The 25,488-nt window shown below is 45.6% G+C and overlaps 1 protein-coding gene across 1 annotated transcript; it reads right to left on the bottom strand.

The window, feature by feature from the left end:
* Positions 1–446: 446 nt before the first annotated feature.
* On the bottom strand, positions 447–13,983 carry CYTL1 (cytokine like 1). Its single transcript, XM_054999762.1, has 4 exons — positions 13,800–13,983; positions 13,651–13,695; positions 8,961–9,089; positions 447–1,998 (listed from the first exon to the last, which is right to left on the bottom strand). The coding sequence occupies exons 1-4, from the start codon at positions 13,941–13,943 to the stop codon at positions 1,915–1,917; spliced, it is 402 nt and encodes a 133-aa protein (XP_054855737.1). The 5' UTR covers positions 13,944–13,983; the 3' UTR covers positions 447–1,914.
* Positions 13,984–25,488: the final 11,505 nt, after the last annotated feature.

Raw genomic sequence — 25,488 nt, 5'->3', positions numbered from 1 at the left:
GATCACCGAGGGTTTTTTTAATGTTAAAAAGCAGCCATGCCCACCCTCCATTTGGACTGGAGAAACAGGGTTTTTCAGCCCTTTCTCTATGCCCGTTTCCCCGTTATACATCCCTCCTCTCAGAACTGCTTTCATGAGATATAATAAGGGTGCCTGGTCGAGGTCAAACTCTTGATCCAGTGATATCATCCTGTCCAAACTGAGCCCTCTTGTAGATGCTTTTTAAGGTTAAAAATAATCAGTGGGGAGATCTGATCCAGAATCACCTCAATAATATGAAGTCCAGCCCTTGCTGAGGTTGAAAACCTATTTGGACTCAGCAGACCACTTCAGTCTGCAGGGGGAAGCCTGCACCTCTATACAACAACAACAACAAAGTATCTTCCGATGGAGAACTAGAGTGCCAGGAACTAGAGTGCCAGGAAGAAGGCTAAGCTGGCTTTCTATATGCAGGCGCATGCCATCATTGAAGCTCCCACCTGCAGGTACAGCCTAGACATGGTTTCCCCCTCCTTGGAACCGATAAACTTTGTCAGTTTATGATGGAGGCAAGGTCTGGACTTTGAGCTCTGAACCTTATTCATTTGTATACATACAAAAGCAAAGCAATTGGCAATGGAAAATACTGGGAAATCTTTTCACTTTAGAAACCATTTTATTCCTGGCAAAGTTTGTCATATTGCTGGGATGAATCTTCCACTGCAGTTGAATTCTGTAGAGATGGAGTCTTGGAAAGGCAGCCAAAGGCAGCTTCTTATACTGGCTGGTGGGGAAACTAGGGATGCAGACAACTCCTTTCAATAGGTACATGGCTGAGAGTCTCTCTACACATTACTAAGTACCTAGGGACACTCAAGTGAACCTCATTTCATGTGTCCCCCCCCCTCCAAACTTCCATGCACTAGATCACACGATCACACTTCAATTTACTCCCTGTGACTACATTCACGGTGTTTCATATCAATTCCTCCTCAACTGCTTAAAATATCAGTTTCCCTCACATCCATCCATTGAAATGCAGATCTTGACACTTTCTCACACCTTAGAGAAATGCAAATTGGCAATTCAAACGAGCCTACAGTACTTGTTCTTGCAGCAAAAACAGTTGAATTGGCTCTTTACCCTCCGGAATCACTTGCAGATGCAGTCACATAAAGGGAACTCCCATGAAAGCTGCATTCAGGTGCACTGAGCAAGAACAGCCTGCACTTGAATTGAGGGCTAGACATACAATCCTGCACTTGAGCATCCCTAGGTACTTAGTAACGTGTAGAGAGACTCTGAGAGACAGCCTGCAAAGGATCACTTCACTGCATGGAATGGTTTCTCCCATTTCTTTTTCCATTGAGCTTTTCATTTAAAGAGAGCTCATTTTCAACTCTAAATATGCATACTAGGCAAGATGCTCTCTGTGCCAGCTGGGACATGTCCTAATTACCCCCTATAATCCTTAACATACTGGGCCCAATCCACTTGGAACAGTTTCTTTGCTAGTCCCATTGTAATGAATGGGTCTACCATCCTCTTGCAAAACTGCCATTCATTTATGTAAGGCGTGCAACATGCCCAGTGGATTGTGCTTACCGCCTTTGTCCGATACTTCCTTCTACTGCTGTCTCAAGATTATAATAGCCTTCACAATATCTATTTTGTTTGATACACACAATAATTTCAAGAGTAACAAAAAGTCCTCTCTTCTACTAGTACTTCTCTTCTAGCTAAACTGAAGTTTTTAAAACACCGTATAAATAGCAGCTTAGAAGGTATGCAAGGCATGTATTTCATTTCCTGGCAGCCTGAGAAATGTATTGCCAGGGCTCATATGTTGAAAGAATTAAGCCCATTCTCCTTTCATTCGACAGCGTTCTGAAGTTCTTCGTCTGTTTTCAAGCATTTCTTTGGTGCGCTGGAATCCTACTTCCAAACGGCAGAATGATCAGTGGGTGAAAGTATTGGGAACTCCAGAGCATTGCAATCTTCATTAAGAAAGACCAAGTCCTAGGGAAAGGAGAGGAATCATCAGGTCATAATTAGACATGGGCACAAACAGCATTACAAACAGAAAAAAACCCATGAACAGCCCAATCTGCTGTTCTCGGGCAAGTTGTTTGTGAGGCTCCATCCTAAACGAACAGGTGGTCATTGCAAGCCTCGTTCATTGCCTTTGGCAGCTGTTCGTCAAGCCAGACAGTCTAGCACCTGCAATCAATCCCCTTGGCAACTGGAGGCAGAGACTGAACTCTGTTCGAACTCCTTCTGGCTTTCCTTCTGGCTTTAACCCTTCGAAGTACTTCCAGCAGAGAGTCCCATTTTTGCCACGGTGAAGAGAAAATGACTGGGAGACCTGCAGATCATGCCTTTTCTGGGGTGCAATCTCTCTGAAACTTGGGGGGTCTTCAGAGGACAGTGAGGACTATGTCCCCTGCAAATTTGGTAGGTATTGGACATCGGGAAGGTCAGTTTGTGGGATGTTTAAAGGGCCCTGCTCCTTGCACGTGGCAGGAAATGACCCTTTAAACTATCAGCTGGCCAGCTGATAGTTTAAAGGGATCTTTAAAGGGCCAGGTAAGTGGGTTTGAGGGGAGGGGGGCTAAGTGGGGGAGTTGGGGTGTTTCTGGCCCCCACGAACAACGAACAACGAACATGTCCAGGAACAGTCCATGTTCATCCATGTTTGTTGTTTGTGGATGGCACCGAACGACGAACAGGGTGTTGGGTTTTCCCCCCCATTTGTGCCCATGTCAAGTCATAATCAAGGCAAACAGAAGCGTTCCCAGGAAAAACAGACATGGCACAATTCCCTGGGAAGGTTTCCAGTGTGGACCATGTGCTGCATGAGAGCAAAGTTGTACTTTGTCACAATCCACATTCTTGACTGTGGCTCATGTGCATCAACATCCTAGAGGATTGTGCAGTTCTTGTACTGAAACGGCAGAGTCCCCCTAACACATCATTAAAACAGAGATGCACAACCGATATTCTCAGGGCCGTTGTCATGGGCTGGGCCAGCCCAAGCAGGGTGGTTCAAGTCCAAACCTTAATGGCAGAGTCTGAGGGGAGTTCCAAGAGCAAACGCCAGGTCAAACCGGTGGTCAGAGCACGAGATAACACCAGGAGTGAGTCCAGAGTCCAAGAGCAAGGTCAGGTACAATCCAAGGTCATTTACCGGTAGTGTCAGGTCCAAAAGCGGGCACGGGCACGGGCACGGGCACGGGCACGGGCACGGGCACGGGCACGGGCACAGGCACGGGCACGGGCACGGGCACGGGCACGGGCACGGGCACGGGCACGGGCACGGGCACGGGCACGGGCAAGGTTCGCAGAACACGGAGTGGTTGCAGGCAATAGACACGTTGCTTCCACGCCCGGCAGTTCCTCCAGACTGGCTCTTATAGCCAGGTGTGGTTTTCAGCCAGCTGCTGGGGCTCCATCCTGACACTACTCATCATCACTCTCCAGCAGCTGGCATTGGCTCAAGAGGCGAGCACTGCGCCGTCTCTCCTGCAGTTCCAGTCTCTGGCACTGCCTGCGGCGTTCCTTGGGCGTGGGTGAACCTGGGGGGTGGAGGCTCTTGGCTGCGCTGCACCTGTAGAAGTCCCTGGCTGAGCTTCCCCTGTGGTGTAGGGGCTAGAGGGTGCTGGTGTCTCAGCTGCTGGCTGCAAGCTCTGATCAGCCAGCAGCTGTTGCTCCTGATTGCTGGCTTCTGCTGAATCAGGGCTAGGGCTGGCTACACAGGGCTCCTCTTCTCCTGAGGAGTCCTGGCTGGCTACACGAGGCTCCTCTCCTCCAGAGGAGACCTCACTCTCAGACTGGGCCATGACAGCTGTTCTCTAGATAACGGTCTGGGCCTGAAATGTTTCTGAATTCTGCAAATGAAATCCTAGCAACCGCCATACCATTCAACTATCCCTAAGCCTATAAACTAAATTGCTTTTTCTTATTCCTTCAGAGTAAAATTTTTGGGCAAAAACTATGACCAAGAAGTACAATCTTGATAAAAGAAAGATTTAGAAACGTAACCTTAAAACAAATTGCATCAGGGGCTGGCTGGGGCTCAAGTGGAGCCACTTGGCCGTTCTTGCCTCAGAGATTAACTGGTTTCTGCAATATGTCAAAGCAACCAGGAACATGAGACCCTCTGCAGGAAGGGTCCAGACTTGGATCCACCGCACAAACAATGATGTATGTCCAGTCAATGGGCAGCAATCAATAATAACTGTCAGAGTTCTTTTATTTTGGGATCCTGAGAACAGCAGGGCCTCTTGATTGAAGTAAGTCAATTTGGCAGAAAACAGTCATCGTTTTTATTTATTTATTTCATGTGTACCCTTTCATGTATGCTCTTTCTCCCCCAATAGGATCCCAAAGCAATTTAGATTGTTCTCTTCTCCATTTTATCCTCAAAACAACCTTGTAGGTGGGTTAGGTTAAGATAAATTAAATCGCCCCCCCCCAGCCACCCAGCAAGTGTTGCCAAGTAGGCCCCCTCCCCTGCCTTGAAGCCTGCTATGAACTGTGCTAAAGTTTCCTGCATTACTGTTTCACTGCTGCACCAAAGACTGCTTTGCACGTGTGTGTTCTGATACACGTGTCAGTTTCCTGCCTGCGTGTCAATTATCTTGCTGCTGCTATAGACTGTGTAGTTTACTGACTCCATGTTTGGTTGACTGCACAAAAAGGACTCTCTTCCTGGGCAAGCCCTGCCCTGGCCTATATCTGGAATTCCCTGTGTGCGTTTGGACTCTGTTACAAGTGTGCCCCGTGCCTGCATTGCCATCTGCCACGGACCGTGCCTGTTCCCTGCCTTGGACTGTGTTTTAAAGTGTTGTTCCCCCTGCCTCCATGGAAGCCTGCCTCATATGGGCCCAAGCCGCTGCTAGCAGCCGGGCGCCTGCCGGGGAAACCTCCAACGAGCCTGGCTAGGCGCTCCCTGGTCAGTTCCCGCCTGGAGCCTCCCGCGGGCCGGTCGCCGAGCTTGCCCTCGCTACCGGGCAGCCTGCTATCCAGCCCCAGCTATGCCCAGCCGGCATCCATGTTCTTAGGCAGCCAGAAGACCCTGGGAAGAAGACTGCTTTGAGAAGCCATTTCGGCGAAGCGGGCACACCATGTCCGCAGCGAGAGCCCCTCGCCCCGCTCTGCATATCTTAGGAGCCGCCCCGGAGAAGGAACTAAGTGCCGACCATCCCAAGCACTTAGAGAACGCATCTCAAAGAAACCTCCGCATTCCAAAGCTGATGACATCAGGACAAGCCCTGTCCGCTGGAACATCCTTTCAGCCCACTTGGATTTCCCCCTCCCTCTTTTGTCCCCTCTTCCTGAGGTGTCACTTATCACAATCTGATTACCAAAGTGGCCCATCCAAGCCATTCAGTAGCCCATTAGACCCTTTGTTTTAACCTGTGAGAACCACCAAGTACAGCACCAGCCCCAGGGTACGTTTTGGGGTATTTAAGCTGGTCTCTCAGACCACTCGGTGCTCAGGCCATTCCTATCCAGACTTCCTTGCTGTCCGTCTGTGGTCCCAGTGCTGGCATTGGGCCACCTCGCTGTTGTGTCTCTGCTTCGCTTCAGGATAAGTGAGTATTCCCCCTATCATCGTTGGGAACCAGCTAATGCGAACGTCTCTGTATTTCCTACTCTGTATTTCTTAGACCTTGTATGTTCTTTGTATGATTGTGCAAGCTAGACTTACGCTACACTCAATACACGTGTTTGGACCTTACTCCTTGTCTGCCTCTTTTTCACTAGAGTGTCTGGGATCGGGACCTCCGTAAACATAGGTTATGATCCTCGCTTAATATTAATAGTTACAGACTGCTACAGCTAATTCCCCATTATAATAAAAGAGCAGTTCTGGTAACACAAGCTTCTAGTGTAGAATGGGGATTCAAGCCTGGGTCTCCCAGATTCTAGTCCCACATTTTAACCATTACACCACGCAGGATACAAACAAGCAAGCAAACTCAGGGCCAAGCTAGAAGTGACGAGTTACACTTGAATGGCAAGTGAACAGACTCACATGTATTCCTCCCTGTTCACTTGCGCTCCACTTGCACTCCACTCAATCACTATAGTGATTGAGTGGAGTGCAAGTGGAGCGCAAGTGAACAGTGATCAAGTGGAGTGCAAGTGGAGTGCAAGTGAACAGGGAGGAATACATGTGAGTCTGTTCACTTGCCATTCAAGTGTAACTCGTCACGTGTAGCTTGGTCCTAAGTGAGAAAAGAAGCTATTATCCATTGGTGTGTGTGTGGGGGGGGGCACAGTGCTCAGAGATGGAAGCAGAACTCTGGGAAGAGCAGGAATATGCACAGCCATTTGATTTGGTTTGGGGTGGGGATTGTGAAAAGTTTTGCTTATATCCTTTAACACTGTTGCATCCAGGGGTCATTTCGTAGAAAAAGAGCTGGAGGAACTCATTAGCATAACTCATTAGCATATGCCATGCCCCTTAACATCATGGGAAGTGTGTTATTACCATAACTGATTTGCATATGACACACCCCCTGACATCACCTATCCTGGCTGTTTTGGACCCAATTGGGCCCAAAATGGCAAAAAAGGGCTGAAAATGACCGAAAAGGGGCTCAAAATGGTCCGGATCGTGCCGCTGCTGAGTGGGAGAGTGATCCACCACCTGTCAGAGGCCCAATCCAGGCCGTTTCGGCCCCAATCCAGGCTGAATTGAGCCCAAAATGGCCAAGAGTCAGGTGGGCGGGGCCACCTGACATGTGACCTCTTTGGGGAACTGCCAGAACCGCGTTCCTGCATGTTCCCCCTCAAAATGAGCCCTGGTTGCATCACATATTCAAGATCTTCCATCCAGTGGGTAGTCATTTCCTTTGGTTTCAGCATCAGACACATCCCCGCTTTTAACTTCTGCCCCTCAACTGGGATGAAATTCTCAAGAAATGTACCCCTCACCCAAAGTAGCCTCCTTCCCAAATTCAGGCAGACAATACCAAGCCTCCCCCCTCTAATGGAAATGAAAGGCACAGCACATTTCTGCCCCCCCCACCCCCCAGCATCCAATTGGTGTAAATTCTCAGCCCTTATCTAATGGATCCACTCTGCCAAAATTGCACAAAAAGAGGAGAAATGGTCCTCATTTTACAGATTATTCAAATTTTCCCTGGCAGCTTGAGGTCCCCTCGTGGTCCTTCCGTCCTTCAGGGATCCTGAAGTGGAGGAGGACCAGTGATGGCAACTTTTGAAACCTCTGTAGCGTGGAGATCAGTAGTAATTCCAGGAGATCTTCAGTTCCCACTTGGAGATTAGCATCCCTATTAGCCACACATTTTGGCACCATTAGAAAAATGACTCAGATTGGTCCAGTCATTTCATTTCAGGTCCAATGTGGGAGGCAATTTCATCCAGAGTAATTGCTCTTCTGAGATTAACAAACGGTGTGCCTGGCTTCAGTTTTGTTGCATCGCCTTCTGAATGTATACCCCTGCTGAAGAGCAGCAAGTAGGACTGCCAAGCCCCTATGGGGAATCCCCCACCACAAGTGCCTGTTGCCTGCCATTGCTTCCTGGGGAACCCGGAAGCGACAGCAGGTACATCTAGGGATAGTTGAAAATTCTATGGTTTTACCACAGAGTTTCTGGTAATTTCTAGAGCTACCCACCATCACTTCCAGGTTTTCCCTGGAAGTAATGCCATCAATACTCCAGTGCTGTCCCCAACTTTCCTGTCAGTTGCCAGGCTCAGCTTACTAACTTTAACAGCAGGCCAGATGTTCCCCAGTTGCCTTGGTAATGCTGGCACTCCTACAGCTTCCCTGTTGGTACCAATTGCTTAGTTAGTGGAATGAGCCCTGCTGCAGCCACTTTTCTCAGGCCTCTGCTCTTGAATGCCCCTCAGGCCCTTGCTTAAGACTCAGCTCCTCTGGTGTATGGACATTTCCAGTTGCTCTTGGTTAGGACTTTTTCATCCAGCCAAAGATATACTGGCTTGCCAGTTGGAGGGGGCTCTTGTTCTATTTAGCTAGAGCCATTCCAGCTGATAATAACCCATTTTGCTGATTTCAAGAAAGAAGATTAAGTACAACAGGAGACTTAAGCATATACTTAACTCAAATTCATTGGAATCAAGAGAATTAAAACTACTTATCTTAACCTAGAATGAGCCTGCAGTAATATACTTAACTGCTTGTCCCGGAGAACATTTATTTTCTTCCTCCACCTTGAAGCTATTGTATTATTTTGTCAAGTACGGCAGTCAATAAAATCATGCTCCAAAACCAAACAACAACGAAAATGGATTATTCTATGTACACCATTTCTTTACCACTTTCCCCCATTGCTCAAAGCAGAAGGATAAGAATTGGACTTTACACATTCTTGCCCTGCAACCAGGGCTTTTTTTCAGCAGGAATGCAGTGGAACGGAGTTCCGGCACCTCTTGAAAATGGTCACATGGTCGGTGACCCCACCCCCTGATTCCAGACAGAGGGGAGTTTAGATTGCCCTCCGTGCCGCTGCGGCGTGGAGGGCAATCTAAACTCCCCTCTGTCTGGAGATCAGGGGGCAGGGCCACCGGCCATGTGACCATTTTCATCGAGGGCGATTTAAAATTTAAAAAATCCCCCCCTTGTTCCAGCTGACCCAAAGTGAGGTCATTGTGCGGTCCTCAGTTCACCCACCTCTTTTCCCAGAAAAAAAGCTCTGCCTGCAATGATATAGCAATGGACAGATGTTTGTTACTGGACTATCACAGCCTGCAGAATAAGTCAGCTATGGCTGATTCTGCACATGTTGGATAATGCACTTCCAATCCTCTTTATAGATCATTTGGAACGGATTTTTTCGTATGCGGAACAAAAAATCCACCTCAAATGATTGATAAAGTGCATTGAAAGTGCATTATCCAATGTGTGCGGATTCAGCCCCTGACTTATTCCAAGGCTTTCTACTGGAACTCAGTAATGACAGATATATGATGAGAAGAAGACCTACCCTTCTGCAGAAGGAGATCATAATGGTGTACAGGCTTCGGGCTTTGTCCTTCAGGGCACTCACTTGGGGCACTCGTTGGCATCGGGGGTGTGCTACAAATTCCCTCAGTTTTGCCAGCACACAGTAATTCTGCGATGAGAACAGGCAAAATTGTTAAGAATGTCTTTTGGATGGAGAATTACGGGAAGCCAAAATTACTAGAACCACCAAGGCATCATCTAGACCTGGGTTTTTCCAGCTACAAAGTATTCTTAACATTTGTTATCGAATGCACCTGCCCCTTCCAAGATCCTTGTAATCCTCCAAGATAGGATTTCTGTGCAAAATGTCCTTTGCAAAGACAGGCTTTGCTTTTTAAAAAAATAAATTTTATTAAGACTATATAACATACAAAATTACGATAATATTATAGGACAGTAAATAACACATAACGATATATTGCAGTAACTCAGATTATACCTTTCTAAAGTACAAGAAGTCATGCCTAGTTCTCTAAGTACAATTAGGCTTTGCTTTTGAAAGAATAAAAGGGGCCTGTACAGGACAACTAATGACTGAGCCATAAAAACAGGAATCTCTTAACGAAGTGTTTTCTACCATGCAGAGACATCCTCGGCCTTCTTTGTGGGGAGCTAAGTATGGATTTGAATGCTCTGTATTTCATGTGAGCTGGTGGAAAATCCAGCAGTGCTGACACTTGCGTGGTCTTGTATAGAAAGCCTTTGTTCTTTTGAAGTTTTCTAGTTTTTTTTTACAAAACTGCATCATATTTAACTTCAAAAAGTTGTTATTGTAATGAAAATTAAAACAAGATTTCAATGTTTTTTCCTCGCAAATAAGTGGCACCAAAGGCATTTTCAGTATGTAATACCTTCATGGGTCTCCATTTCTATTTCTTTTAACTGAAAAGCAACATTACAAATTAGTTGTTGTAGATTTTCCGGGCTGTATATTCCGGGCTATATTGTCGAAAGCCTTCGACAATATAACATTACAAATCTTACTGCACCAGGTTCTGCCAGACTGCAATTCTGCAAAAGCAATGAATACAGCTTGCTGGTGTTGCTCCCATACAGATCTCATTGAAACTGAGCAGTTGAAAGTCCCATCAGAATCAGTGAGAACTCAAATGACTATGGCCATGAAGTATAGGAAAAAAACCCAAAGCAGTGTTTGCACCAGGGGTAACTGAAGGAAACCGTGTCCCTCAGTCATTCATTTACCTTCCAATGGGCTTTGCAGCTTCTCCAAGGACAATTTAGCCCAATTCCCTCTTGATTCTGTTGTACTGATTACAAGTAGGGGGCCTGCAACAACTTGCAGAGGGGGGACCTCATTTCCTTCCCGCACTAGATCCTCGTTCCCTTTCTTGAAAACCCCCATAGCCTCTCCCCTTATCTTGCCACCTTTTCTCCTTCCTACCCACCAGTCAACCTGCCTTTATCTGCCCCCGTCTTCAGACTTCCCCACACTATTTCCTCCTTCCATCCTCCAGGCAACCCCAATATCCTCACCTTTCCCTGCTGCCTTCTCACCAGCAAACTAACCCAGCTTTTCTCTGTCCCCTCCAGTTATATTTATTGTTTAATTTGCACACTGCCTTTCTCCCCAAAGGAGACCCAAAGCAGCTTACATCATTCTCCTCTCCTCCATTTATCCTCTCAACAGCCCTGCGAAGTAGGTTAGGCTGAGAATATGTAATTGCTCCAAGGTCATGCAGTGAGCTTCTATGGCAGAGTGTGGATTCCAAACTGGGTCTCCAAGATCCTAGTCTCAAACTCTAACTGCTGCAACACACTGGCTTTCTTGGGGTGGCTGCTGTTGAACAGTAGCAAGCAGCCCAGCCTGGCTGAATGATGGAAGTCAAGTGATAACAAGTCACCCAGTGATTGCTGCCAGGCCTGGCCCTGATGAGTCCCTCCCACAAAGGCCAGTACAGTCCTGGAAGGTTCTCTGTCCCCAGAGCTTGAAGGCTAGTAATACTGTGTGGTTATACAGCAGCGGCCACTGAGAGCATTCATTTCTTAAAGCTACAGGCTTCCTATTATGGTTGGGGTGGTTTAACCCCCAATGTATCTTTTTTAGATTTCTGATTTTTCAGGTCTGAAGAAAGATCTGTCTTGACTGTTCATGGCTCCAGTTCCCAGATTTAAGTATCTACTGCTTGAGAATAAGATTCATTTATATTAACCTATATCAGGGATGGGCAATTGTTTTGGCTCGGGGGCCGCTTTGTGGGAGCGGAGGTTAGCGGAGGGCCGCACCTTTTAAAATGATTGCATTCATTAGTTAACTTTGCATTTCAGAAAAGGTATAAATTGTATCATAAAAATCAATAAATATAAATTAAATAAAATAGTGGTAGTTTTATTCAATTTATTTATTGTGCTAATTTCATATCATCTATAGCTGCAAGCACATTTAATTTTAGAATAAGTTTAATGACTGTCTTGGTGGGCCACAAAAAACTCTGTAGCAGGCCGCATGCGGCCCGCGGGCTGCAATTTGCCCACCCCTGACCTATATTAACCTTCTCCTAGTGAGAAAATGACTGTAGGCTTGGAGATTTCAAATCAGGCAGATACAACTTCTGCAACTCTTTAGCCAGGTATGAGAGCTCCACTCAGTAAACTTCCCTGACTATACAGCTTGCTGAAGAGTATAAAAATGAAGGTGCGCTTTCAGCTCCATGGAAGCTCTTCAGGAGCCATATGAGTGGCTGCGTGGGTCTGTTGCTTCCCTGATTATCCTTCCAGCAGGGCAGGAACTGCCAGGACCAACCTCTGACCGTACCCTTCTTGGACAGCCCTGAAGATGGCCATTGAAGCAAGCTGCAAGGCGTCTTCCTCTGAGCAGCAAACTTTTGCACCTGTTCTAGCGAGCTTTAGTCTCAATGGATCAGAGTAAATATTTTGCACTGCACACTAGGGTAAGTGTGCAGTGTTGTTATAATGACGCTCATTAGCATTTTGTAACCACATTGCGCAATTGATGTGGAAAGGCAGTTGAGAAATCTCCCAGATATGTGGAAGGCTGTCAGTCAGTGTAGAGAATATTACATGTGTAAGATCACAGTCCCAAATATTGCAGATCTTGGGTGAAGCTCTTGCAAGATCTCTGCGTGGGATCTTGAAAAGCAACTACCGTCAGGGTAATTATAGGGCTAGGTGGACCAAACCTCTGAGCAGCAAAAGGCAATTTCAGATGCTCAGACCGATAGCAGCCTGTCCACTGCATTCGATTTTCTGTAGCAGGAAAAGTTTCAGATGAATCACTAAATTACCAAGGAGACCACTTGCTATTCAAAGGCAACCACTAGAAATTCCTCTTCGAAAGGCAATGAAAGATGCAGCTGCATTAAACTGGCTGGCTAGAACAAAAAGCAAACTGAAAACTTTTATTATTGCCTCATTCACTATTTTGCCAAGGGTTCATACTTGTATGCCTGCTTTATGTCCCACCTATATACAGTAAATGACAGACACTGGTTGCGATCAATCTAGTGAAGTTAAACACTTGATTTCAATGGTCAAGAATTAAATATGACTTTGAGATTCTTACTGCAAACAATTGGGACTTAACATTGGCTAGGTTGTTCCTCTTGGTAATTTTTGAATGATGGTTCAGAAAGCAATTATTTAAAAACTCCAGAAATTGTCTGCTGAGTTCAGAACCTTGCTGGGTCAGAGCTGTTTGTGCTTCCAATAGCAAAGCTTGCTTGCAAGCTAGGAATGCAAAAGTCTCCCCGATCCGGTGCTCAGAAGTACCCGATATATCTGGACATGGGGATCTGGTAACATGGCTAATTGCCATTAACAGACATACCCTCTTTGGACTTTCCTAGTCCTGTTTTAAAGTCACCTAAGCTAGTAGCTCTCACTACGGCTGCTTCCACACACGTTGGATAATCCACTTTCAATACGCTTTAGTGAACGTTTATAACTGATTTTCCATGTGTGGAACAAAAAATCCACTTCTAAAGGATAACGAAAGTGCATTGAAAGTGCATTATTCAACGTGTGTGGAAACGGCCTACATCTTGTAATAGTAAGCCCCACAAATTCCAATGCAACATTATGCACTTCTGAAGAATGTCTTTGTTTGTTTGTTCTGAATCAATCTGTTTTGTGGGTGGTATGAGAGAAGGAGCAAAATTTCAGTCTACCCACCATCTTCACACTTTTGGGGAGCAATCTTAAGTAGGTCTCCTTAGAGGGAGGCCCCATTCTACTCAGGAGCCTTAACTCTCAGGGAAATGTCCTTAGGGCTGTAATCTCAGTGCTCTTTCTATTGCAATGATATCCTTTTCCAGACGGGATCTCCAGAACTATATACAAAACAGTGCCAGCCACTCTTGTGATCATGTCCTGAACATTTTCTTCCCCCTTCATTTTTAAAACATTCAGGCTGACGGAGAATGACTTGCACACTGCCCTGTGTCATTTTGTTTGCTCCTAACAGAAGGAGTGGCGTGGCTTCTGTTTTGACTTTTGCCATGCATCGGTGCTGCTGCCTCAAAGCTATAGGCAAGATATCAAGTGAGCCCACCCAGCAAAGTGTGTAAAGAAATCTTTCTTCAGTTACTTGCAAGAAATGTTCCCAGTCCCTTTTCGAAGGCTGCAAGCTGAGCTTTTTCCCTTGGCCAAATGGCTTTCTCCCACCCCCGTGAGGTATAGCACAGCAAACTCACATGTATATCCAGATACAGCCTTGGCAAAGTCTTCACACATGGATCCTGTAATCAAAACAAAAAGCATTACACATACTTTTGCTGCAGCAATTCTACACTCCTTATTCCTATAACCATGGAAAACTGACTTTGTCATTAAAAAAACTTACCACGGTTTCCGATTTCTGCAGCTTCATGTAACTTTCTGTGATCTCTTTGCCTAAGGACAATACCCTCGAGTAGCACGTTGGAGGAGCCGAGTTCACAAGCAAAAAGGCCCAGAACAACACACTCAGCCCAAGCAGTTTCTTCATGGTGGGGAAAGGGGCAGCACATCGAATCTCACAATATTTGGTCGAGAGGGAAATGCCCGGTGGACTCAACTTCATACTCAGCCCAAAGCTTAAATAGCCTTTAGTGTGAATGAAAAAAAAAGGTCTGGGGGTGGTCCAGGAAGCCGCTCTCTGCCGTTTTAAATTTCCTGCCGACCTGTGAGCCAAAACAGCAAGCATTTTTGCTAACCCTAGGGCAAAGGGAAAAGGAGAAAATATTACCAAGCAAACACGACTGGAACACTTTATACCCCAGAAAGAAACCTCTAGTAAACATCTTACAAAACACACCTCCTGGCTTCCAGGGAGAAATGGACAGGGGCACTGCAAAATGACAGACTGCAGCGTCTCCCCAAAAGCCTTGCCTGGATCCTCATCCCTAGAGCAGGGCTTTTTTTCAGCGGGAATGCAGTGGAACGGAGTTCCGGCACCTCTCGGAAATGGTCACATGGCTGGTGGCCCCACCCCCTGAACTCCAGACAGAGGGGAGTTTAGATTGCCCTCTACGCCACTCAGTGGCACAGAGGGCAATCTAAACTCCCCTCTGTCTGGAGATCAGGGGGCAGGCCACCGGCCATGTGACCATTTTTGCCAAGAGTGATTTAAACTTTTAAAAACTCCCCCCTTGTTCCAGCTGACCCAAAGTGATGTCATTGTGTGGTCCTGAATTCCACCACGTCTTTTCCCAGAAAAAAAGCCCTGCCCTAGAGTAACAGTTGTGCTTTCCTTCTTTCCTGAACTAAATTTCCAAACAATGTGGCAGCATTGCTATTCCCTTCCTTGCCCCCAATATATTGCATGGAGTCATCAACTGTACACAGCAATGCCCTTGCTATACTAACAGTGAAATCCTAAGCAGAATTACTCCAGACTAAGCTCTGTCGCCTACCTTTCCCGCCTAACATTACATCTCTCTTCCCTCGAGCATACTCGGTAAGACGTCTCGTCTATAGACACTCTGAGTCCCACTCCAGTCAGTTCTCGCTTTTAGTTCTTTACTACAGTGGCTGTATTCCACAGACTCCAATGGGATGGCACTATCACTCCCAATACTGCTGCTACTCAAAACAAAGCACCGCCACCATCTTGTGAAGTGACTGATCTTGATGCCCAAACTCAACATCAATCAGTTTTATTAATGCCCTGTATACTTAACCAGGGGCCTAAGTGCATGAATGTTGTATTCGTAGTCCAGAGAACAATGAGAGACTGAACATACTCCGGCTTGCCAAGGGGTATAGTTAGAAAGCAGCCATCGTGCTTGGGTTAGAAGCAAGATCTGCTCACAGGTTGTGACTAGTGCTGCTGAACTGAAATGGAGAGGTGGTGGCAGTAGGTTGGAACCCTTCTGCTCTCCATGGGACTTCTATCCCAGTGATCTTTGGAGGAGCACCAGACCAGGGGAACAGACACAAATCCTGCCGCAGGTCACCTTTAAAGTCCAACCCTCCTCATGTCTCAATGGAGAGAGAGAATTTTTCACTTAGAAGAGTAGTTTGTTGCAATCTTGCCCTGAATATGGTGTTCCACACAATCTGTGGTCCGAATGTCCCTCAGCCAATCAAAAGAGGCAGATGCAGAGTCCTGTGAATGAAGCAAGTCTATACCATTCATTAAATGCAGAGGAACGAAGGTTACACGGAGAGTAAAAGGTCTCTTCATGTCCAATGCTCATCAAAGCTACAATAGCAATGGAAAGCAATTAATACCTTTTGATTAATTATAATATGTTATTCTATTGGCTCAGAAACTACAGTGGCCCCCATTGGCTCAAGACAGAGACCACCTCTCACGATACAAGTGTCCAAGGACATTCTTATTGGAAGAAACAACTTAGGTCAACAGCACAATTACAATATTACCTGATTGTCATTACTTATCTGTCCTTGGTCTATCTCTAGAAGGAACATCTCTCTTCCTTTCCCACACATCTCTTTCATAGACTTTTCATTCTTGCCCATTTCTCTGGTCTATGTAACATTTTACAAAGGCACCCCGATGTCGCTTTTGGCAACCTTGTGGGTTTCAAGCAGAGAATACTTCTCTGGGTTCTGTGGGAAGGGAACGCTCTCCCTTCCATAGGAATGTGCTCAAAGTTACATTCAGCACCCATTCCCCTGCTTTGTGGTTTCCTCTCAGCCTTGAAAGGTTCTTTTTAATCTAATTAAATCACAGCTAGCTTTCTTCCCTCAGTAACACATTTTTCTTTCCCATTCTTTTCATTGCAACATTTTGCATAAATGGTTTTGCTAAGAAGTTTCTGTATCAAGTCATAAACAGGTGTCTGGCAAGTGCAATCTACCTTATAGCAAGCTTCGCAGTGGCTGATCTCAATTTTCACAGTGATTAACAACATATATACCATACATTCTGCTTTGGTCTTTTTCTTGCAAGTTGCGTTACAAATACTACATTAGCTCCTGAGAATAATAATAGTGCATGGCAGTAATAAAAGGCACATAAGGGTATATAAAATCTTCTTCATTAAATCTACTTCCCACAATGGCAAACCTCTTTTATCAGAGGATGTCTTTCTCCGTCATAGAAGAACTGTGAGAGACAATCATTGGATCTCATTGCATGGAAGTGCATCATTGGTTCAACCCCCAAAATTTTTTTAATCTAAAGCAGGAAAATTATTTGTAAGTTCTTCTCAGTGATCTCAGTGGGAGTTCTTTCTATCTAAAATCGCTTGGCAATCATGCTGCATGACTGCTTGAAACAGCATTTTATGCATTTGCATTTTCATCCGTCTCCCAAAACAAGTGTAATAAACTTTCCCACTGCTTTGCAAAGGCTGATTTAGTTTTGGAGCTTGGAAGTACAGCAAAGATGAAGAGTCCCCGCCCCCGCCCCGTTACCTTTCATTTTACGCTTCAGAACATCACATCATTGCTTCAGCAAGGTTGACTTAGTCCTCAGCAAATACTTAAAACAAACGAGTAAATGCCAGCAGGCATTATGAACAGGGCTCATTTTGAGGGGGAATGTGCAGGAACGCAGTTCCGGCAGTTCCCCACATGTCAGGTGTCCCCACCCACCTGACTCTTGGCCATTTGGGCCCGTTTCGGCCTGGATTGGGGCTGAAATGGCCCGGATTGGGCATCCGACGGACAGTGGATCACTTTCCCGCTCAGCAGTGGCCCGATCCTGACCATTTTGGGCCCCTTTTCAGCCATTTTCAGCCCCTTTTTGCCATTTTGGGCCCAATTTCGGCCCTGAATGGCCAGGATTGGGTCCAAAACAGCAAGGACAGGTGATGTCAGGGGGTGTGGCATATGCAAATCAGTTATGCCAATGCCACACTTCTGATAATGTCAAGGGGTGTGGCATATGCTAATGAGTTATGCTAATGAGTTCATCCACCTCTTTTTCTATGAAATGACCCCGGTTATGAATATTGTAAATATTCTGGTCACAGATAGGGAACTTGTCCCATTCTCCCCCATCCCATAAAAAACAAATAGTTTGTCATAAATTTATCAAACCAACCAAGGGGTGTAAATGTTACAGAGTGCACAGGTTGAGTCTCACTCTGCAACACTGAAGCACGTTGATTGAAGGCGGTCATTAGCGTTTTGAGTGTGAATGAGAGCTCTTTGCGCATCACTTTTTAATGATGTGGACCTAAGGATTTTTTCCCTAAGGTAAGCTAAATATAGATGTTTGTGAAATATGTATAATCAGATGGGTTTTGCTTGTCAGACAGCCTGGACTGACTGCATCTCCTTTTTAAAAATACACTTGTTGACACACCTAAGTTTGTTTCTATGTAATGTAGAGTACCGTTCAGGTCTGTGGAGATGACTCAAGTGTGTATTAATGAACATTTGGAGGGAGTCGGTGAAGCTGTTCCTGTTCTTCTCTCCGCTGAGCATCTTGCATAAAAGGTCCGTCTGAGCCTCAACAGCCAGTGAGCTCGGCCCCCCAGTCTCAGCTGAGCCAGAAAGTTTATAGCAGAGGTGGGTGGAAGGCACTAGATAGGTGGCCCCATTGGCCACCTAGTGGGATACTTGTAAACAACACGGACTGGACCCTGGTATGATATCCTTAAGAACAGGGGTCATTTCGTAGAAAAAGAGCTGGAGGAACTCATTAGCATAACTCATTAGCATATGCCACACCCCTTGCCATCACTGGAAGTATGTCATTAGCATAACTGATTTGCATATGCCACACCCCCTGACATCACCTATTCTGGCTGTTTTGCATCCAATCCTGGCAATTCAGGGCCGAAATTGGGCCCAAAATGGCAAAAAGGGGCTGAAAGTAGCTGAAAAGGGGCCCCAAATGGTCAGGATTGGGCCGCTGCTGAGTGGGAGAGTGATCCACCACCCGTCAGAGGCCCAATCTGGGCCATTTCGGCCCCAATCCAGGCCGAAACGGGCCCCAAATGGCTGAGAGGCAGATGGGAGGGTCCACCTGTCGTGACCTCTTTGGGGAACTACCGGAACTGTGTTCCTGCGTGTTCCCCCTCGAAATGTGCCCTGCTTAAGAAAGGGTTTGAAGCACAGTAACTATTAGTCATGCCTTCACTTTCAAAGAGACCCTGTTGTTTCATGAATTTCAAACACAGTGGTGGACTTCAAGGGTTCTGAAGACAAATGCAGAGCGTGCAAAACTGCTGCTAGCCCACCCTTGTTTTAGAAAGCCAGGTGGAACCCTACTGGTCCCTTTTGTTACCTGACGCCGATTGAGAAGCTCTAGTATTGTCCTTTGGTGGTGCTCAAGCACACCTGACAGCAGACAAACATCGTCCTCCTCTGGAAAGCTGCCATGTGGGTAAGAAAGTGGTTGGTTCTCACAGCTGGAATATCTGGACGGGGATCCTGGCATATTACAATATTGTCTGTATCAAATGATGGATGCGGCATGAAGGGATAGATCAGTGTTTCCCAACCAGGGTTCTGTAGAACTCTAGGATTCCTCAGGACGTTGCCAGGGGTTCTGTGAGAAACTGTGGAGTAAAAATTCCCAACTATCCCTCAAAATAAGGTTATGTAATCTCTGTCTCTGTCTCTCTCTCATACACACACACTAGCTTATTACAAATAAATTTTCTTGATAATAATTTGGTAGAAATTGAATTGTGTTCCCCTCTATCTATTTTTTCTGACCCATAAATATTTTCATAGGTGGGGATTCCTTGGGATTTTAAAAATTAATTTGGAGGTTCCTCCATGGAAAAAAAGATTGGAGAACACTGGTATAGATAGTGGACTAGAGACTTGACTAAGGTGCACCATCAGGGGTGGTTTGAGACCATCCTGTGAGCAGGAGGCCATGAAAAAGGAGGCACCTAGAACTCTGGAAGGAAGAAGATAGCAAAAATGGGTTTCCAATCTTTGGTCCAAATGATACCTAGTTACTTCCTTCACTTACACTCTGCCTTTCTCCCCTAATGGGGATCCAAAGAGGCTTACATAATTCTCCTCACCTCCGTTTTCTCCTCACAACGACCATGTGAGGTAGGGTAGGCCGAGAGTGTGTGACTGGCCCAAGGTCACCCAGTGAGCTTACATGGCAGAGACAGGATTCGAATCTGGGTCTCCCAGATCCTAGTTCCACACTCTAACCACTGCACCACACATTCTTGCTCCTGAAGGATTTCAATTATACGTAAATGAACACATGGAATTAGCCTTGCCTAGGTATGATGTCACACTCAGTTGGAATTTACTACTTATTTATTTACTTTTCTCTGAAGCACAAAACAAACCTGAATAGGGGTAGTAAAGGAAGGGTCTCATGATTTAATTGCTGACAATTTTAAGATGCCTGGGCTTGTTTGCTTTTCATTTTCCTGAATACTCAAACAAAATATTTTTCGAAATATGAAAGGACTTTCTATTTGGAGACAAATTCCTCTTGAGTTGGAACACTCCAGTAACATACCAGACAGATTTCTCTATTATCCTCTTCCAGTGGACAAATCGCATAAGTAAAATCTGGTTTTTAATGAATGAGCTTATTTAAAAATAGTTCCCTGGCCATAAGAGGCACTTCATGAAATGCATCACTGATTGCCGTCAAAAAGGAAAACAGCCCTTAACAGAGAAGTCTTGTGTGCTGAGGAAATAGTCCGTGGGGTCCTTGCAGACGCCTTCTGTTGGAACAACAAAAGTACCTCTTGGAAAGTCAGACAGCTGCTCTGCGTTCTTTTAGGAAAGGCTTCAGCCAGTTTGGTTTTCCTCATCACACACAGGGCTTTTTTTCTGGGAAGAGAGGTGGTGGAACTCAGTGGGTTGCCCTCGAAGAAAATGGTCACATGGCCGGTGGCCCCGCCCCCTGATCTCCAGACAGAGGGGAGTTTAGATTGCCCTCCACGCCGCTCGGCCCCTCTGTCTGGAGATCAGGGGGTGGGGCCACCGGCCATGTGACCATTTTCAAGAGGTTCTGGAACTCCGTTCCACCACGTTCCAGCTGAAAAAAAGCCCTGATCACACACGTTTCAAGCCCATTTGTGATTCAATGAATTATTAGATTGCAGATCATCCCAGAGACTCAAGAAGGAGAATAACATAAGCAGAGACAGGGGGGATGCCCTAAGAGCTCGGGGGGGGGGGGGTTGCTCTGTACACGTTACATTGAATTCATGTACATCCTGCTTGTATATGCACACATCTGTTTGTAAGAAAGAGCCGACGAGTGATTACTTTACCAATGAACCTAGGGATCAGTACCTGAATGAATGTGGAGTTTAAATCCACGTGGTTTGAACTTGAAGTTTGTTCATGCATACTTGCAGGGCTTTTTTACGTGAAAAGAGGTGGTGGAACTCAGTGACGGAACTCAGGACCGCACAATGATGTCACTTTGGGTCACCTGGAACAAGGGGGAAGTTTTTTAAAGTTTAAATCGCCCTTGGTGAAAATGGTCACATGGCTGGTAGCCCCACCCCCTGATCTCCAGACAGAGGGGAGTTTAGATTGCCCTCCACGCTGCTCCAGCAGTGCAGAGGGCAATTTAAACTCCCTTCTGTCTGGAGATCAGGGGGTGGGGCCACCAGCCATGTGACCATTTTCAAGAGGTGCCGGAACTCCGTTCCACATTGTTCCTGCTGAAAAAAGCCCTGTATACTTGTATATAATATAAAGTAAGAATTACTCAATGCACATATATGTGCATTGTGGACGTGATCCCTTTCCCCTTGTTTGCCCTTTCTATTTCCCAGTAAAAGTTTGCCTGCTCTGGTCATGGTGGTGGTGGAGAGTGCCCTCAAGCCATAGCTGACTCCTGGTGACTCCTGGTGGGGTTTTCATGGCAAGAGACTATCAGAGGTGGTTTGCCATTTCCTGCCTCTGCAACCCTGGTCTTCGTTGGAGGTCTCCCATCCAATTACTGACCAAGGCTGACCCTGCTTTGCTTCTGAGATCTGACAAGATCAGGCTTACCCTCATCGTACTTCATTACAATAAGAGAATTGAAGGATCATTTCCCCCCGACACCCCCTCCCCATGTCTCAAAGAGTTGTCATTCACTTTGGAATCCTGAGGCTCAGTCACATAATTCAAGCCTCCACTTCAAGTTCAAACTATGCTTCCTTAGTATCTCCTGTTTATTTATATGTTGATTGGTCACACAATTGTGAGCTTCCCAGACCAATGGCCATGACAACACAGATTACATTTTGCATCTCATAGTAAGCCCCACACTTTGAGGCATGAGTCCAGTAACGGAAGAAAACCACAACAGAGGCAAGTATGTGCCCTATTCTTCTTTGTGCACCCATGCTATGCCAGTTTAGCTAAGCAGCCCTGCTAGTGCTGGTGCACTGGGAGAGACGAATTCCAAGGGGAGGTAAGTGATTCTCAGATGACAATAGAAGATGTAGAGGTGCCACAACAATGAAAAGAAGGGGGAGTGAGCATCCAGGTACTGAACAGTTTCTTCACCACATACCCCTCATTGTACTGAGGCAGTATCTGACTTTAATCACATAGACTCGAGATTCTACACTTCTTCAGTACATTGTATGACCTCCAAGCAGTTCACCATTAGGTTGTGGAAAAATACCAGAAACTCTTATCTTGGCACCTAATTAAAAGCTGAATGCAAAAGAGAGAGAGATTGTCTTTTAAGGACCAGAGAGGGCTAAATATAACCTTTTAATCCAGCTTTTAGCACATTCAAAACTTTAAAAAAAAATAATCAGCACAGGTGTGTATGATTTTACAGGTAGTTTCAGCCAGGGCTTTTTTTCAGCAGGAACGCGGTGGAACGGAGTTCTGGCACCTCTTGAAAATGGTCACATGGCTGGTGGCCCCGCCCCTTGATCTCCAGACAGAGGGGAGTTGAGATTGCTCTCTGCACCGCTGGCGTGACGCGGAGGACAATCTAAACTCCCCTCTGTCTGGAGATCAGGGGGCGGGGCCACCGGCCATGTGACTATTTTCGCCGAGGGCGATTTAGACTTCAAAAACCTCCCCCCTTGTTCCAGCTGACCCAAAGTGATGTTATTGTGCAGTCCTGAGTTCCACCATCTCTTTTCCCAGAAAAAAAGCCCTGGTTTCAGCAAAAACATCACTTGATTAAAAATATAATGTTTCAGCTAAATTGAGCACCAATCATATCCAATATTATGTCACTTGTTAAAGATGACAGAAGTTTATTTAAAGATAGCAAATGTTACTGACTATAAATATATGTCACATAAAATAAGTAATTAAGATTTCTGATGAAGGAATGATCAAGAAGAGTATCTGTAGGTGATGTTGTCGTCAGTCTAGCTGCCAGGAGAATGAACAGTCACACAATGGCAAAGGATGTGGGGTAAACCTTGCGGCTGAAAGTCACCCCAGGCTGTGGGTGCAACCAACTAGTAGCCATAATGGGAAAACTGTGTCCTCAACCTCTGAGCTGCTTAAGCTCCACTCCCATGAACAGAGATCTACAGGTGTCTGTATCCTGCTTACCCCCAAACCATAAGAATCTGGCAAATTTATGGGTGAGAGGTCCATCAGTGGGTAGATGAATAAGAGGAACTCCATATCCAGAGGCAACAAAACTCTGAACGCCACTGCTGGAAGGAACATGAATAGAATGCCTCGGCTGCTATGTCCTGTTTATTGGCCCTCCAGGGCAAGTGGTAGGCCTCTGTGTGAAACAGGGTGCTGGACTGGATGGGTCACTGATCCAAGAAGGTACCTCTTACATTCATATAATTCTGGCCCAATTCCATAACACCAGAAAGACCAAGAAGTCGCATCATGTTCTTTCTACAAGAAAGAACAAATTGCATCCCGCATAGCCAACCAAGAGTTGGGCAACCAACAGAAGTTTAGCAAAATGTGATGGTAATATTTAGACCACAAAATCCATTCAATCAACCAAGATTGTACATTCAGTGCCAAATCAACTAAGCAACTTCTTGAATCCTTCTAGAGGTAGATTAGAGAGGAGGAGTCTCTCCACCCAATTCTGCCACCCATAAATCTTGCTTCTAGGCCAGCCAGCCCACAGCTGAGTAACAAGCGTGAGGTCATGCAGACAGGGGGCAGCTATGATTATTGCCACAGTGGTACCACCACCACCCTTCCCAATGTTCCTGTCTTTTTCTCTTCTTTTTCTCAGGGCCAAGCTAGAAGTGACGAATTACACTTGAACGGCAAGTGAACAGACTCACGTGTATTCCTCCCTGTTCACTTGCACTCCGCTTGCACTCCACTCAATCACTTCTTGCACTACTTGCACTCTGCTTGCACTCCACTTGATCACTATGTGCACTACTTGCACTCTGCTTGCACTCCACTCGATCACTACATGATCGAGTGGAGTACAAGTGGAGTGCAAGTGAACAGGGAGGAATAAATGTGAGTCTGTTCATTTGCCATTCAAGTGTAATTTGTCACTTCTAGCTTGGCCCTCAGGTACAGATCAGTTCTCCACCTGAGCTGGGAACTTTGTTATCACTGGCCTTTATCACAAATGATTAATCCTTAAATCTGATTTTCTAGTCGGACACGTTCTTTCAGGTAAAGCCGCTGTACATTTTAGTATAGCTTGATTGCTTTCTTTGTTGAAGACAGAATACACAACGCTGATTCTGCATATTTTGGGTTGGATCCAGTACAAAATTTCCATTTGCACTAGAGCTCTGGCATGAGTTGGAATGCAAGAAAAAGACCACGATAGCTGCTTCCGCTAAATCAAATTTAGTGAATCTCCACTTGTGTCTCCATTTGCACAAGTTCTTGTGCAACTAATTTCTGGACACTATGATATAATACAATGCAAAACTGAATTATTCAAAAAGGCTTTTTTACTCAGATAGAAGGGCGGTATTGTAGGGAGGGGGTCTCGGATGTTTCGCCAATGAGTTGGGAACCATAGGCTCCACCATCAGGGCTCATTTCGAGAGGGAACACGCAGGAACACAGTTCCAGCAGTTCCCCAAAGAGGTCACATGTCAGGTGGTTCTGCCCACCTGACTCTCGGCCATTTTGGGCCCATTTCAGCCTGGATTGGGGCTTAAACGGCCCAGATTGGGCCTCTGACGGGTGGTAGATCACTCTCCCACTCAGCAGCAGCCTGATCCTGACCATTTTGGGCCCCTTTTTGGCCCCTTTCAGCCCTTTTTTGCCATTTTGGGCCCAATTTTGGCCCTGAATGGCCAGGATTAGGTCCAAAACAGCCAGGATAGGTGATGCCAGGAGGTGTGGCATATGCAAATCAGTTATGCTAATGACACACAGCCGATGATGTCAAGGGTCATGGCATATGCTGATGAGGTATGCTAATGAGTTATGCTCATGAGTCCCTCCAGCTCCTTTTCTACGAAATGACCCCGTCCACCATTATGTTGCTTTACATATTATCTGTTGCTCTGAATATGTACTCGCATAAACTGCTTGTGCTTCATGTTGTCTAATGTTAATCCTAGAATGGATTAGGTTCTGTTTCAGCAATCCTTCAACCTTGTATTGGATTCTTGCCAATGCTATATCTCTGTAAACTTGTATTCATCTACCCTATGACATTGTTTATGGAAATGTCCTTGACACTGTATGGAAATGCCTACCCTTGTCCTTGCTACTGATTGTACTGATCTCACACTGTGTAATCTGCCTTGAGTCTCAGTGAGAAAGGCGGACTATAAATGACACAAATAAATAAATAAGTAAATAAATAAATAAATAAATAGGGAGGAAAGAGCTAGGTGCCGTACAAGGTCTTGTGCAAGCAGACCAGTGCAACATCTGTTTATGTTTCTGCTTGTACTTTTCTGGATGCAAGCCTTTGTATCCTAAATTTTGACAGCTGTATTCTCGAGCATATATGTAAGACTTTGCTTTCAGGTGCCTTCACTTGTTATTAATCTAAAATATATCCACAGGCAGAGGAAGAATAAAGTGGGGCAGGAAAGATGAGGAATGGGAGGACTTCACATGGGCAGCCCGCCTCAACCTACCTCCTGGTGTTTTTACACTAGCATCTCATGCTGTCAAATACATTTGTTTTCTGAAATGTTTTTAGAACTTCAAATATACAAAACAATCTCACAAGCAAACCCACAATGTGAGAAGAC

Source organism: Eublepharis macularius, chromosome 15 (genome assembly GCF_028583425.1).
Source record: "Eublepharis macularius isolate TG4126 chromosome 15, MPM_Emac_v1.0, whole genome shotgun sequence".
NCBI classification, from domain to species: Eukaryota; Metazoa; Chordata; class Lepidosauria; order Squamata; family Eublepharidae; genus Eublepharis; species Eublepharis macularius.
Note: the sequence above shows the minus strand (reverse complement) of the source record. Positions and strands in the feature narration are given on the sequence as shown.